Below are 15,658 nucleotides of genomic sequence, written 5' to 3'. Positions count from 1 at the left end.
CATCCCGGATTGACTTCAGACGAAGTAGTACAGACAATGCTTATCCTGCAGTGATAAACCAGGAGACAACCACGGCCAGGCTGGATGAGGCTTGGAGCAACCTGGTCTAGTGGAAGATGTCCCTGCTCATGGCAGGGGGGTGGACTGGGTGGGCTTTCAGGTCCCTTCCAACCTAAACCATTCTGTAATTCTATGAACTAAAGGTCCTTATTCCCAGCTTTACAAAAAGGTTGGGTTTTATTCTTGTATGACAGGATTAAAACTTGTATTACGAGTCTTAAAACTAGAATGGAAAGGAGTCATAAAAAATATTGGAGGAAATCCAGTTTGAAGAACCACAAGCACGGAGCCACCTGGAATTAGCCGTAATTGCAATCAAGGTCTACAAATATTCAAGTTTCAAAATATTCTTTTTAAAAAGCACAACCTGTAAGCAACTTCTAGTGCTAACTGCTTACCTCATTAAAGCATAATTTAGCCTACTGATGTTGAAGGTAAACTCCTCCAAACAACTGCACAGACATAAATGGAGACTGTGGACATTTCAGGATACATCCTCAGATAGAAAACTGTCTCCAGACAGGTCACCTGATTTGTGTCTTGCTTTGAAATGATACAAGAAAAGTTGTTAGATATCAATATCCAAAGGTAAAGCACATCAAACTCCTAGTAGCAACTGACCTACTTCCTAAATTCTAATTTAACACTGGTAATAAGTTCTGCAGCTGAGTTAACTTGTTCTAGCAAAGGAAATACTAAGCTCTGCCTAAAAATTTTAGGTAGTAAAAACTCAAGGAAGCAAACAAACAAACAAAACATAAAACAAACCCCAACCACCCCACCTTATATACTCAACAATGGATTAAAAGACAAATTCTTTTGCAAGCTGTTTTCTTTGTGCTAGAATTGTTGAACATAGCCACAGAACTACCAGCCACCTTCACTGCTCACACTCATTTTGTGAGCAGTAAAAAAAATAAGCTGACTCACATCAGTTTTACTCCATCTCAGGTCCTACAGTTCATAAATGGTAAAATATCAACACATTAAGGCACTTAGTTGCCAGATACAAAACACATTTACCTATTTTTACCACTAAAACATTCTGAGAATTAAAACAATGGCTTTCTGGGAAGTGACACATGTGGGAATGATCACTGGTAATAACCAACTGGGCACACAATCAACTTCATGCCTGTAAGAATTAAATACAGTTGGACTGCAATTGGATTTGCTGTATTCAAAAAACAAAAGTTACATCTCCAACACTTCCTGCTAAACTCTACAGGTTATGCTGAGATGTCTGAACTTTTACTTCAAAAAAGTTTTTGTAGTTGTTTAATCACTGACAAACAAAACCAAAATTATCTCCCCATTCTACCTTTCCCACCTTGCTTATCAGTGTCTGAGAAATACTGCTGTAATTTAGATACTTCCAACTGGCAAAGTATAGACCAAGAAATGCTGAACAATACTATGTTTGGTAAAAACAATGAGGTTACTCAGTTAAAACAGACTAGTCAGCAAAGGCTAGACGAGAAAAGAAGTGAGGACAGCAGAACAGATTCCACTGAAATATAAGTACCTACCTACTTTTAGAATTGTGATCTGGAGAAACTCTTGCTTAACTGCCTTGCCAAAGGCACTTCCCTTGTTTGAACTCAAAGGTTCCCAAGTTGTCTAGAGTTGCAGCTTGGAACATTCCCAGAAGCATTTTAGTCCTGACAGAAACGAGCAACTCTGCATCTAGAGCATAACCGAGTTCAAACAGTAAAGAGAAAACCAGACATTCTTTTGCCCTGGACAACTCAGAGGTTAGTTTTAAACTACAGTCACTGTAAGCATGAATGGGCAAGTTCCCATTCATTAGCATTCTCACCCACTCCCGCGCACAAAAGTTATCTCGGGAAGAAACCAAAGCACAACGAACACATGGAATATTCAGCTCTCCTTTATGCCTCTTTCCTACATAACTGGCAAGTAGTTACAGCTGTCATCCTGAATGAGCAAGATGGAGGTTCAAACCTTCCTGTCCAAGAATTCATATATTTCCAGTGTCTCCTGAGAGCACTGTAAGTTCCAGCTAAATTATCCATAAGCTTCACCTAGTTTTCTTCCCCTCCCAATAGCATTGATTCACCAGTTCAGAGCTCAAGACTAATCCGGAAAACAGCCACGGAGGGAGGTTTGGGGGTCAGAGTCACCTGCTCCAAAGACTGTTTGTCTTAACTCATCAGCTGTTTTAATGTAACACTAAATAGCTATTTAAAAGGAAGAGAGAACTTCATTCTTTATCAGAATAGAGCACTTACCTTCCAGAGGCGATCCTAAAAGGAAAACTGCTTCCTATAGTTCTGGTGAGGTCAGATTTTCACAGTAGTCCCTGTCATCAGTGCTTTCCCATTGCCTAACCCTTGTAAGCTGCACGTAAAGCGTAATAACATTAGGTGGCTTCCTGCTAAGTGCACACACTGGTTTGGATCCTGTTCTGAACTAACTCTCCCCAGGCAAAGTCTTAGACACTTACTTTTCAGGTTATTCAAATTAGGTCTAATAAAACCAGTAAGTAGAAGAATTTAAATTAAATATCCACCTCACTGCACTGCAGACACTTCAGTTCTAGTTATCTGGTTTGGATTTAACACATTTGTTAAGTATTTTATGTAAGTAAGCATACATATATAATGGACATGAGGAATTCTGTTGGAATTTCACTTCTGCATTATCTAAGCTTGATTTTAGGTATAATGCACCATTAAAATTCTCTATGAACAGGCAATATATTAATTAGTCCCACATCTACCTTTCCTTTTAATTACGGGATATACCATAAAATTTTTTAAAAATATATAAATATTATATAAAAATAAGAAAAACTGAATTCAATCTTCAGTGAAATTATAATGTTGCTGATTAAATCAGGCAAGCAGTAAAAGCTAAAGCACATCTTAAACATCAGTTCTTCAGCCAAGTGTGGCGTACGTTATTGTGATTGTGGGAGCACATCTGCACGTGCATTTGAGCAAAGCACCGATGCAGAACACAGTATAAACACCAAAACTGTCACCAGCTGAAATATTTTATTTATTTCAACCTCTAAGCAGTCGTGTGTTGCATTAAGACTGCACTGTAGTCCATAAATCACTACCAATCTGGCAATGACTTCATGTATAGAATGACATTAAGCATACTTGACAACACTTTAAGCATCATACATTGTTGATAGGCTTTCACATTAGTCATTTCTTATCAAATTTTGAATACCTAACAATTAATCCTTATATACTGTATGCTGACATACATACCATGAAGCCTTGGACCCTAAGGTAATGGATCATATCACTGAATGTAATTGCAGATTTTTAAGGTGTCAACCAAAAACACGTATATCCTGCTTCAGGTTAAATACACTGACAGGTGCAAGAGGTGTGAGCTTTAGAATTCATTCATCTCATGGCAATGTTCAAGTGTACTAGTTCAAAAAAAATCACTAGAACACTTCTTAGGATTACTGTGGATTCACGTTCTTACTGATCTTCTCAACGTGGCTCAGTAGTTTCAACAAGGCAGATGGATTATATGGGAAAAGATTTCTTCTCTGCAACCTAGAAATAGCTTTTTGCAGTTCTTCCAGACACTTTCTTGATTTGTAAAGCATTATGCTTAGGGGAACAATATCATCTGAACATGCCACACAAGTCAAACAGGATGAGGTATCAGATCCCTCCTGTTTCAGAGGCACCACTTCAGACTTGAGTGTATTCTGTTTATCATCTGTGTAGCTGCAACTTGTTTCCTGTATCCGCCTCTCACCCTCATTATTTAAAAGCACCTGCTTTGTGTTTACCAAACACTCTTTTCCATCTGATTCTAATTCGGAGTCTTCTGAGCTGTCATAATTAACAAGGCTTTGAAGAGAACCCGGCAGAGATGCACCATCAGTGCGTATCGACGAGGCAGACTGGTTGGACTCTGCAACTTCATTATCACCTTGCTCTGTTGTAAACACAAAGTAATTGTGAGAAGCCGCCAAAGATATCAGAGTCTGTGGTTCTGGTTCACAAGAAGCATTGTGCAAACTCTCCTCAGTCATACAGCTTTGTTTTTCTTGATGGGGTGGATCGGCAGAAGACGTTGATTGAAAAGTACAATGTTCGGCACCAAAACGGTTACAGACATCTACAAACTGATGCCAGTCCTCCTTGAGAAGCTTTAAGTACCTAACCAAGTACTCCAGAAAGCAAGTTTCTGATGAAATCAAAAAGTCTAGAAGTACTGTGGAATCAAATGCAATTTTCTCTAGAAAAAATAAAAAGATACAGTGAGGATTATATCCACTTGCATGCGTCAGGAAGTTCCAGGTTTCCTCCTCTTTTTGGCTTAAGCTATCAGCAGCATCATGCCGTAACCTGAAAAGTAAGTCATAAAATTGATTTAATTGAATGGAAGTTTACAGTTTTGGGGTTTGTTTTTTTTTTTTTCTTTCAGGTATGACTAGAAAATGGTATTCTTGCTCTTTTTTGATTTTGTCAACAAGTGAAAACGAAAAAACAGAAGCTTTACATTAGAATGAGAAAGAATCAAGGCTGGGGAGTAGGAGATCAGACAGTTTAGGAAGCCAAAGTACTTAAACCAGTCCTTAAACAGCACTCCTGCTTTGGAAACACTCTGGAATAAGCAAAGCTTCTTAAAATAGAAGAATTATTATTTTAATATTTTTATAAGCCTGAACATAAAAAAAATTCTTCTCAGACACCTAAATAAAAGTAGGGCCAGGCTCCTCTGATTTGCTTAGCGTCCTGAAAGTTTGTCCATCTGTGGTACTACTTGCAATAGATTCACATCTGAAGCTTGAGGAACATTTTATAAATTAGGATATCATCTTGTAGGGTAATTTAAACAATAATAAAGCCAGCTAGGACAAATTCATGTCCAGGACAAATTCATGTCCAAAGAACAGGTTTCAGCTGTTAGCAATAACAGTTTTTATCAACTAGCTAGAATTCACATGGGTCCAATCCTTAGAGGGCTACTTTGCCAGAAGTCCCTGAATTCTTGAAGCTTAATTATAATATCCCATTCTTGTCAAACTCTTAGTGTTGACAGAAAACAGTCTTGCCTTTTACCTGTGTCTAACCACTATTTTAGATTGTGAAGTCAATTATTCTGAATTACAGGATATGATAAACTATTTAATAGGAAACTGTTGCACAACTCCCTCATTTCAATCCAAAAAAACCCACTTAATCAAAATATCAAAGTTAACTGCTCTTACACTACACATTAGTACGTTGTCCTGAGGTTTGGGTTTTTATTAATTTTTAGAATAACTTTTCTTTATACAAAAGTGATAATCACAATAACCTTACTAAGTTGCAATTCTTCATAGTTGTGTCAAATAAAACGTACACTAACCTATCAAATTTTAAATAAATGAGTAATAAAGCTTTAGCCGCTTCCCACATATCGTCATCTTGCTCTATGAAAATCAAGGAGAGCCATTCACAGTGGTGCACAATCGGGTGAGATTGTGGGGAAGACTTCAGATGACTCTTCCAGAATACCAACAGCTGGGACATGGCACTCTGAAAGTCTCCTGAAAAAGAGAAGTAACCATGAGTTTTGCTATACATTTTTTGTTACTAAACAACATACATCTTTTTAAAAAAATTAACAGCACATAACAGTTCATTAATGCATTTATCATTCCTTAGCATCAAATGTTAGAGATTAGTTCTTGCTTTTTGGTACCAAATAATCAAGAAGTGTTTTGCAGAAAGCCATAAGCAGATATCTAACCTTAAATTCAGTGTGAATGGCTACTCAGTTAAACCCTAAACATACCAATGTTTAGATGGCAATGTTAACAACTGGATTTACTCATCAGGTAAAGGATTTGCCCTCCCACCTCCCCCAAGACAGATAAAACTTAAGGACACAATTTATTCATCTAACAGCTTTCTTGCAGTTCAAGAGACAATTATCAAAGGTGACCTAGTAAGTTTTGAGTACAACAGGGTGAATCCTCTCACACATAAGCTTGCAGACCAATGAACAAGACTGCTCACATCAGGAAAACTACAAAAATGTGACTTAGATGGAATTTACACTTTCCTTTAGCTTCCCATTTCGGTAGCTTCATTGGTACTCCACAGACTGAAGAAAGGTGGATTGTAATCAAGTCAATGCCACAGATGTAACAATCCAAAACGAGCACTTTGCTGAGACTTCACCTCAGGCAGTTCTTCCCATAAGAAATAATAATACAATTGTAGTATTTTGATAGGATTGAAGCTAAAGGCTCACCCCAGTGTGATTCACAGTAGAAATTAACTGCAGTGATTTATAGTTGATGGGAATAAATTGTCATTTCTACAATAAAACAAAGTATGAAGCTTGTAATATAGCCATATTCTTGATAAAATAAGTTCTTCATGGATGATTTTTGAGTACATACAGGCTGGGGATAAAGGCACCTTCATGAGATGGTCTAAAATCCTCACTGGAAAGATTAGTGCAAGCAGAGTTTATCCTGCAAATCTTGATTTCCCCCCCCCTTTCTAAGCACTGCATCCCTGGATGGGAAAAGCATCTTGAAATATTGATGCCATTTCAGTGCAGTAGGTTACTCATAAAAATAACTTTTTATTCATATCATAGACAGACTATTTCCCTGAAGCCAAGAAGCCTACCTCTTCAATACTAATGGCACACTATAGAAGGACTCTTTACATCTGAACAAAGGTACCAGTGTTTGATGTACCACAGCATACATTCAGCGTTTAGAAAATACCAAAAAAACCCCCATGCTGTCATACAACTTTACCCCAAAAGTACACCTTAACTAAGAACTCTAATGCTTCTGGAAGCACACTGTAGCTTGAAGAACACAGTTGGATCATTTATATAAACAGAGATATCACTTCTGAAAAGTTTCCTGCAATGTGGGAATCAATTTTACTTACAAAACCACCATTATCTGGTTTTCCTTAACACGTGACTTTTAAGATTTACTCTTCCTCTTACCAAATAATAGGAATGGCAACTTATCTTTGTTACTAATAGTTATTATTCAGACTGAAATTCTCCTCTATAAATCAAAGCTATCTGGAAATTACTCAAGATTGAAATGAATTAAAGTCAAGCCACTGTAATTCATGTTAATAAAAAAAGATAAGATCAACCAGCTTCCCGGAAGGGAAGTAGCATATTAAAGCATTTTGGTGCTTGTTTTAACCACTTAATTTAATGTCACTAAAATAGAAGCACCATTCCTTTCAACTTGAAATTCCTCTTGACAGTTGGGGTATTTGAATCTAATTAAAGAACTCATTTTTGTGTCATGAAACTGGAAAGGAGATTTTTTTCTTTGAGAAAGAATTTTCATAGAGACATCTAAAATAGATTTAACCTACATTTTTTCTATTTTCTTGTTCTTAGACAATCTCAGTCTCTATACATTTAGCAGAAGGTGGACCATATAAAAAATATTCTCGACAAATACTTAAAAAAGCTCTACAAATCTGGCATCACAAACATGTCCGGAAAAAGTCTCAGAGGTTGCCTTGCAGAAGTCCGTGGCTCTTCTGCAGTCAAATGCATTAAAAAATGATTTTATGCGTGCTACATAATGTACTAATATAAAAAGCAAAATAACATTTACATCTAGAACTTGTATTAAAATGCCTCAATAAGATGCTGTAAATTTAATCTGTGTTTAGAAAGAAATATACACTATTTTTTACTTTTTGCCACATTGTCAACTGCTGACAATAAGGAACACCCATTCTCACTTGTATTTGACTAGAAAGACTGCTTCAGAAATGCCTTTCCATTTCACAGAATGGTTTAGGTTGGAAGGGACCTTAAAGCCCACCCAGTTCCAACCCCCTGCCATGGGCAGGGACACCTTCCACTACACCAGGTTGCTCCAAGCCTCATCCAGCCTGGCCTTGGACACTCCCAGGGATGGGCCATCCACAGCTTCTCTGGGCAACCTGTCCCAGTCCCTCCCCACCCTCTCCGGGAAGAATTTCTTCACATGGTTTCTGCCATGAAGCCTGTAATCCAGGGACAGAAGCTGCTTTGATCACAGCACTTGCACATCCATGTTCACAGAACTTAGCATCAGAAGATGTGCATCATGTGCCTCTCAAGGGTAAAGAGGCAAGCGGAAAGATGGGATTCCAGGAGTGTCTTAGGCAAAAAGCCTCACCACTTCATTATAGCACAGGAGAAGACTAACTGGCTACCAGCATGACACAGCAATGCATCTTCTCCCATCAGGAACGCAAGTCACGCAGCATTCCCTTGCCATCCCACTGCCTGCCTTGGGGCATAGCCCTAGCACAAGAACCAGATCTGCTCTTCTACTAATCCAATTCACCCACTCAGTAGAACAAACATACTCAAGTATGAAAAGCATGCCCAACATCTGCTCATTCAAAGAACTAGAATTGTAAGTCAGGGTGAAGAACGCAAGCACTATACTCTGCTAACTCCAATAATTTTCCTGTCTTTCACTTTACAGCTTCATTATTTTTTTACCTTTTCCAACATTTCTGGGTTTTACCCATAACATTCTTTGTCTGACAGTAATGCCTAGTACCTTCAGCCAAGATAATGGTACTTGCAGGTCTACCATTACACTAAAAAACGGTGTTACCTGTCATTCCTTTTAGTTCTCAACCCTGAATAGACCAGATGCTTGTGCTATGGGCTCTCTTCTTTCCAAATGCAGAAAAGCCTGGTGTTCCCAAGCCAGCTTAACTATTTCAAATATTAACATATGTTCTTAACAAGAAAAGTTTCCAATCCCCAATGGAGCTGTTGCAGGTCTAAGGAGAGGATAAAATGCAAGGACACAACCAGCTACGCAGGACACAGTGATAGCAGTTTCCTGAGTGGGTCTTCTCTTTCCTCCCTCCCACCGCCACTAATTCAGCTGGATTCTATTTACAGTCTTAATCAGCTGCGACTACAAAATCTGAAAGCTTTAAAATCTTGCTGCTTGATGGCAAAACTGAAAGAGACTGTTACCTTTGATTTCAGCTTCTGTAGCGGAGTTCTGAAACTTGAATTCCAGTGCCTTAAGCACAACCAAACTTAAGGCTCTGAGAACAGTTTGGTCAGAACCACCTTGAGTATCATCTCCAGGAGGAACTTCACTGCTTCCAAAGTAGCTGGCCTTTCCAGCAAGTGGGATCTGATTAAGCCAAGTCAAATTTGCATCTTGCAGAACAGCATTACTCAGTGCCAGCATATCCTCATACAAAGTAGGGTTTTTTAAGAAGTGTGATCCACTTTTAGCATCTTCTCTAGATTTGTAAAGGACACATTTTTTAAGGAGCATTATGAACTTCTTCTTGATTAAATAGTGGACTGATGAGCTTATGAGGTTCAGGACATAAGAAACTTTCAAAAACAATACTCTCTGGCATCTGAGGGGTAGGTCTACTTCAATTCGAGAAGCCAAAAGTACTTCAAGCAGATCTATAAAACCAATCAAATTGTTTGCAGCTTCAGAATAAGGTGAAGTGTAGTGATGACTGTCAAAATGATGGAACAGAATGGAATTATAAAATCCTTCAAGCACAGCATCAAGAGCAGCCAACAGCTTCTTCAAAATACCTATAGCAAGAACAACAACATTACGGAGTTGGAGTGTAACACAGTCAGCCAAATGATCAAATAAGCAAAAAATAGGTGATCGTGACTATTGTCAGTTTTTAAGCACGTTTAAAACACTTCGTTTTTAACAGTCCTTTGTCACCCTCTTTATAACAAGATAATGGGTGTTCTTTAGCCAGGCTGCTCCAGATGAGATTCCAAGTAACACTCCTCCCTCTAGTGGGAACTCGTGTTTGGTAACATCAGAAACCCACCACCCTGCCTGCTTTGGGTCCAACCTCATCTGAAAAAACTTCACCATCAAATTGCCACCCTACCTGCTTTGGGTAAAACCTCATCTGTCAGTATGTTCTGGATAACAGCTGTAAGAGTCCACAGACATTCTGCTATCCGGGTATCCACAGGGAATCCTAAAAGGGTCTTCAAACTAAAGGTGAGCCAGGCACCGTTTAATGTGTTCTAAGAAAATGAGTTAAAAAAAAATAATCAGGGATGCTTTACAATTGCTATGCAAATTAAATTAAGTCTTAATACAATGATGTAAAATTGTACATTAAAAAGATTCAAACGTAGGCATAGACAAAACACAGGTAGAAACAATGTATCTGTCTTAAGTTTGTAGGCTTCATTTCAAACATGAATAAATTTCTTCATTTACAAACATGAAGTCACAGACACATGCCATAGAAGTTACCTGTGTTTTCCAGAAAGGGAAAACCAAACTTCCTAATGTTATGTGACCTCCCCAAAATCAGACAACACGGTTGACAGACCATACCTGAATTCATAATCCCCAAACAACTTTGCAGCAAATATTACAAACACATTTCTGAGAGAAATCTATGCTCAGAGATGCCACTGTGGAAGCTACAACAGTCACCAAACATATAACAAGGAAAAACTTCAAATAATTGGAATATTCGGCAAGAAAAGTATTTGATTAACTTTCATTTGGTTATTACCTGCTTTCATCTATTGCATCACCTAAGAGAGCTCAAGTAATTGTAAAAATATTGATAGCATAGATTATTTTGAAATACATGCCTTAAAACCTTGAAGAGAATATTTTTTGTAATCTCAACACATTTCATAAAATTCTCAATTTTATATATAAAAACATTCCACCTCACATTCCAAAATTCTGTAACACGTCTGATCTCCTTTCTGTACTCCATGCCCCTCCTAACACACTTGAAATACTCCCTTGGAATATTTATTACGCATCTTTCCATGCTGTCACTTACAACCCAAAGCCCTGTAAGACACACGTTATGGGAGATCTACCACATAGTGTTATCTTCTGTGACTTTCACATTGTTCCTGATACTGGAGCTAAACATGCTTCAACAGAACTGTGTGGCATTTTGAGGGGACTAGCAGACTCTCTATGCTGAGCATCAGGAGACTGCAGAGGTGCCTTTCAGAAAGCTAGAGCAGAGTAGCCACAGACGGAGAAAAGCAGCGGTACTGATGTTGCTCTGTGGACAGCAGCCTCTTTACAAGTACTTTCACATTCCACAGCAGTCATATAGTGACTGCTCTTGTGCCATATAACCACTATAAAAAGTTGGCTCTGGAGACAACTGGAACAACTTCAAGGCACATATTCACCAAGTCATTCTTTTAAGCTGTGAAAACTTATGTCATACTCACCTCTTCCTTCAGCTGGAAATACACAAGAGATGCTAAACTTTTTGAAGCCATGTGAGATAACAGCTGATCATCACTACCGAGCAGGTGAATCTGCAGACATGTAGAAAGAAAAAGTATCTAAGGCACTAAGGCATGTCCCTTTTTCTCTTCTTTCACAAAAATCTTTCAAAAGTTTATAAAAGCTTACCATTTTTGAGTCAATTTTTGCCTCCTTCAGAAGAAGGAGAAAGATTTCACAGTACTTCTGTCTTGTACTGAATTCAATTTCCTGGGACTCTGCTTTAGCAACCATCATCTTGATCAAGGTTAACTGAAGCAGCATCATTTCTCGTGGACAGAATGAGTTCAGGTTTGCCAAGCTATTTGATACATCATCTGTTGTAGAGACAACCGTATCCGACACAGCAGTGTCCTGATGGCTCCTAACACCACCATTAGTAGATGGCAGTTGCACCTGATAACAGGACTCCTCTCTTTCTGGTGACTGCTCAACACACAGATTAAGTAAAGAGGTATAATGATGGCTTTCCTTTGCTAGTGGAATGCCTACCACTACATCCTTGTACATCTGCTGCAGAAGAGAAATCTTCATTATGAGAACATTCAATATTCCAGAAAATGACGAATGTCTTCACTGATTATTCATGGTCTCTACAAATCAGCTTCCAAATTATTTTTATCCAGCAAGAGAAACAGAAGCACTATTAGGTATTTCTCCTCCAAGTTACCTAGAAATAAATATTTTGCTATTACTGAACTTAACAGATAACTAGAAAGATACCACAATACACATTTTTAGAGTTAATACTACCATTATTAAACTTATTTTGAAAATACAAATTCCCTGTTTAAAGACAGCAAGAGCGATAGCTGCATAAAACTGTCCCAAGTGAGACATTAAAAAGAAACAAGAATTAGCATGCTGTTAAGAAGTTTACAGTTCCAATTCTATACTACTGACACCAACATTAATTTGCCGGAACTAACAAACCCAAAGATGACTCTTCCCAGGGACTACTTCTGAGAGAGAGGAGAACATGGATCAAATCTTTCTCTACGCTGGTATGACCACTAAAACCTCATTTCTTTCGTGACCGCTTCCTCCAAAACCAGGCACATAGCTCCAGCTGCAAATTTTCATCTGTACTGACGTTTATTGCTCCACTAAGGCTGGATACGACAATGCCTCTCATAAAAACCGGGAAACCAAAGGACAAGTCCTGTTTTCTGCTGCACATAGGCTGAAGGTGAGCAGAGTGAATATACAGGAGGGGAGAACTGGGCTCTTCATTTAGTAGGGAGGACCAAAGAATTCCTTTACATTTACACGTGCTGAACTCCGAGCACCTACATCCTGAAACCCAAACCAGGTTTTCAGGTAATGCAAAGGACCAACAGTGCCACAGGGCTGGTCTCAAGGGCCCAGTGACTGAGAAGTTTAAAATCAAAGAATACTTACAAAACAAAGTGTAAAACTTATTAAGAGCCAATAAAAACAATTAACTATTCAGGAAAGATTCAAAAAAAAAAATTTGGACCATGTCAGTAGAACATATCTTCCAATCACAACTCTGGAACATTCAACTATAGCTTAAAAAGAAGAGCTACTAAGAATTCAAATCTCTCACTGAAGTGTGGGCACCTAAATACTCACAATTTTCTAACCATTATGTAACTGGCTAGACAGATACTGTATCTCCCCAAAGAAAGAAAGGATATACTTAGAGTTTCTTTTTCACCTCTATTAAAGGTGAGGCTAGTCGGTAATATTTATCCTTTTTGGACAGTTTTAACATGTTGCCTAACCAGAACACTTTTAATAAAAAAAGAACAAAGTCATTACCTTTATCTAACGTGAAGTTTGAAGTGGGACTTATGTTGTTTATAGGAATTTTCTTTTTGCATGTTTTTTTGGATCCCCATCTTTTAAGTCTGGCATAATCAACCAAGCAGAATTCCAGGTAGACTCCTGAAGCCATCTGTCTGTAGTTGGCTTCTATTTAAATGTTACATTTCCCCTTTCTTACCAATGGACGAAAAGAGTTCCGTCTTCCAACTGGTAAGAAATTGTGAAGATCTTCCCACCTAGGTATCAGTTACCCCCACATTTATCATCACACCAAATATTTTAAATTATTATTGCTTTATAGCAGAATATTAGAAAACAATGAAACCATAAAATTCAGTATATGAAGCATTTTTCTTTTAGTTTATAATCTTCAGACATCTTTAAAACACTATCAATTACACCTTCCTTTTTACAACTTGTTTTTTTAACTGCAGCTGAAGCAGGCATTGACAAAATGGCTTCCCAAAGGTGCAAAGGATTAGGGGTAGACCAAGATACTCTACCCAGACTCCTCGCTTCTTCCACCATCAAGCAGTATTTCCTTCAGAAGAGAATCTAAAATTAGAGAATAAGAAGTTGCCTGCAGGGAGTAATCTACAATTCACTCTGGTGCGGTATTTTTAAAGACATCCAGCAACGGCTGACCTGACAACTCCAAAATGTTATAGTATGTTCCTCACCCAACCTTCACCTGACAGAGCTAAGAACCCTTCCCCCATCCTTTCCCATGTTCCACATTTTAGATGTTAAGAATAAATCTCATACTTCAGACAATGAATTCCTTCTTCGTTTGCAGAATCTATTTGGAATTCTACTTGAGGTGGAAATTTATGACCTGAAACCTCGTAAAATTTCTTCAGAAATCACTCTGAATATTTTATATAGCTATTGTTCCTATCTTTTGAGTTTTATTTCTTCCTAAATGAATACCTAATAAGGTAAAATTATCTCAACACATTTTCTTGGGTGTTCAAGATGAACTTGAATTATCATCCTACATAGCAAATGAACAGATCTCTCGCACACAAATTCATACGATACAGCAAGGTTGTTAAGGCAGCCAATATTTAGAACTCCTCCAGGACATGCACTATGAGATTCTACCTGCACCACATGAGATTGGTTGTGCTTTCCCTGATTCCTGCCATAATACATTTATATTATACCATTAATTTGCAGAACATTTTACAAAAACATCAGTAAGATATGTCTCACTCACACATGACAACAGTTCATGAATAGAAGTCATTAAAGGAAATGAAATGTGAGGGGGCTTATTTTGAAGAAATTTGCTTCAAAGAGGAGGAAAATGTCAGACATTGACTAAATTTATTTCAGACATCGTAAGAAAGCACAGTGAAAAGCTCAAAGCTGAAAAGAAACGCAATCGTATTCATACCCAACAAATGACAAACTCCAACCCTCACTTGTATTATTTATTCGAGTCATTCATGACAGCATCTAAAAACCAATTAAGCTAATGCTTCAGTGCCAGGCTCCTGCATAAACAACAGGAAACAGGGGTTTTTTTTAATTACATATAGACTGATCAGTCAAAAGACAGAAAGGAAAACTATACAAAAAAAGGAAAATTTGTTATATATACCTTACTTTCATGACTACTTTAGTTAGGTTTTAGCATCACAACCAAAGTCATGTGGAGCTGCAAACAGAATGAGACAAGAAACTTGTTGGAAAAGGAAACAAAGAAGTGGAGATGGGAACTCAGATGGCAGCTGAGGCCTATAAGGTTTAAGGCCCATCATAAACCAAGCAAGTGAAATTTAAGTGGTTGCAAACGCCTCCGGAATATCTTAAATCAGTTATAAAATATGTATATTTCTATAAGGCATGATACTTAATTTAGCACAAAGTCACAGAAATCATTGATTTGACTGGACTAACACTGCTGGTAAGGTGCTTACGACGACACACAATTGCTCAAAGGTATCAGTGAAGAGGCATGATTAGAGAAAGCTGTTGTCAAGTCTCTATTAGTCTTTCCCTGTTATATATGCTATTAAATGTTAATTGAATGAGTAGCAACTGGGAGAAAAACTATCCAAAATAAACCTGCTTTCATTCAAAAATTGAATCAGATAAAGCAAATGAAACCACAGTCTGTGACTTTTGGGTGGGAGTCTGAAAGCTCTGCACATCCTTACAATACAACGGTTGTACTGTTCAATAAGTAAAATATACTTTGGACTACTTGTACCTGCAAGACTTCGTAGGCTCTTAATAAAGAATACACTTCCGCTCAGAGCTGCAATACTGTGAAGGCCCCTCAAATAATGTCACATCCTTCCAGATGTTCCAAACAACCTCTGCTGTGAGCCGTCCAAACCCTGACTGATAACTTCGACACCTGAGCATGCCAGAGGCTTTGTCTGGTCTTCTGCATCCTTAGCCACTCGAGACAGGGCTGAAGAGGCCCACTCCCACCCCACTCGCCCCTTATGGTACCTCTCACGCTGGAGGTTCAGCCAGCACTGGGTCACCGCGCCACCCGCGCGGCCTACAGGC

At 38.2% G+C, this 15,658-nt stretch overlaps 1 protein-coding gene across 1 annotated transcript; it reads right to left on the bottom strand.

Annotated features, from left to right (window-relative positions):
* Window positions 1-3,508: 3,508 nt before the first annotated feature.
* On the bottom strand, window positions 3,509-11,875 carry LINS (lines homolog (Drosophila)). The gene is made up of 6 exons (XM_010161793.1): window positions 11,471-11,875; window positions 11,284-11,373; window positions 9,948-10,089; window positions 9,040-9,630; window positions 5,416-5,596; window positions 3,509-4,409 (listed from the first exon to the last, which is right to left on the bottom strand). Exons 1-6 carry the CDS (start codon window positions 11,873-11,875, stop codon window positions 3,509-3,511), a joined length of 2,310 nt encoding a protein of 769 aa, XP_010160095.1.
* Window positions 11,876-15,658: the final 3,783 nt, after the last annotated feature.

This window comes from Eurypyga helias, unplaced genomic scaffold, assembly GCF_000690775.1.
Source record: "Eurypyga helias isolate BGI_N326 unplaced genomic scaffold, ASM69077v1 scaffold48021, whole genome shotgun sequence".
NCBI lineage: Eukaryota > Metazoa > Chordata > Aves > Eurypygiformes > Eurypygidae > Eurypyga > Eurypyga helias.
This window is presented reverse-complemented; position numbering and strand designations above follow the sequence as displayed.

Coding starts and splice junctions, on each gene's coding strand:
- LINS (XM_010161793.1), bottom strand. CDS start 11,875: ATGAAGATTTCTCTTCTGCAGCAGATGTACAAGGATGTAGTGGTAGGC. Junction 10,090..11,283: donor ATTTCCAGCTGAAGGAAGAG/GTGAGTATGACA, acceptor TCATTTTCTTAG/AACACATTAAACGGTGCCTG. Junction 4,410..5,415: donor ATTTATTTAAAATTTGATAG/GTTAGTGTACGT, acceptor CTTACTTTTCAG/GTTACGGCATGATGCTGCTG.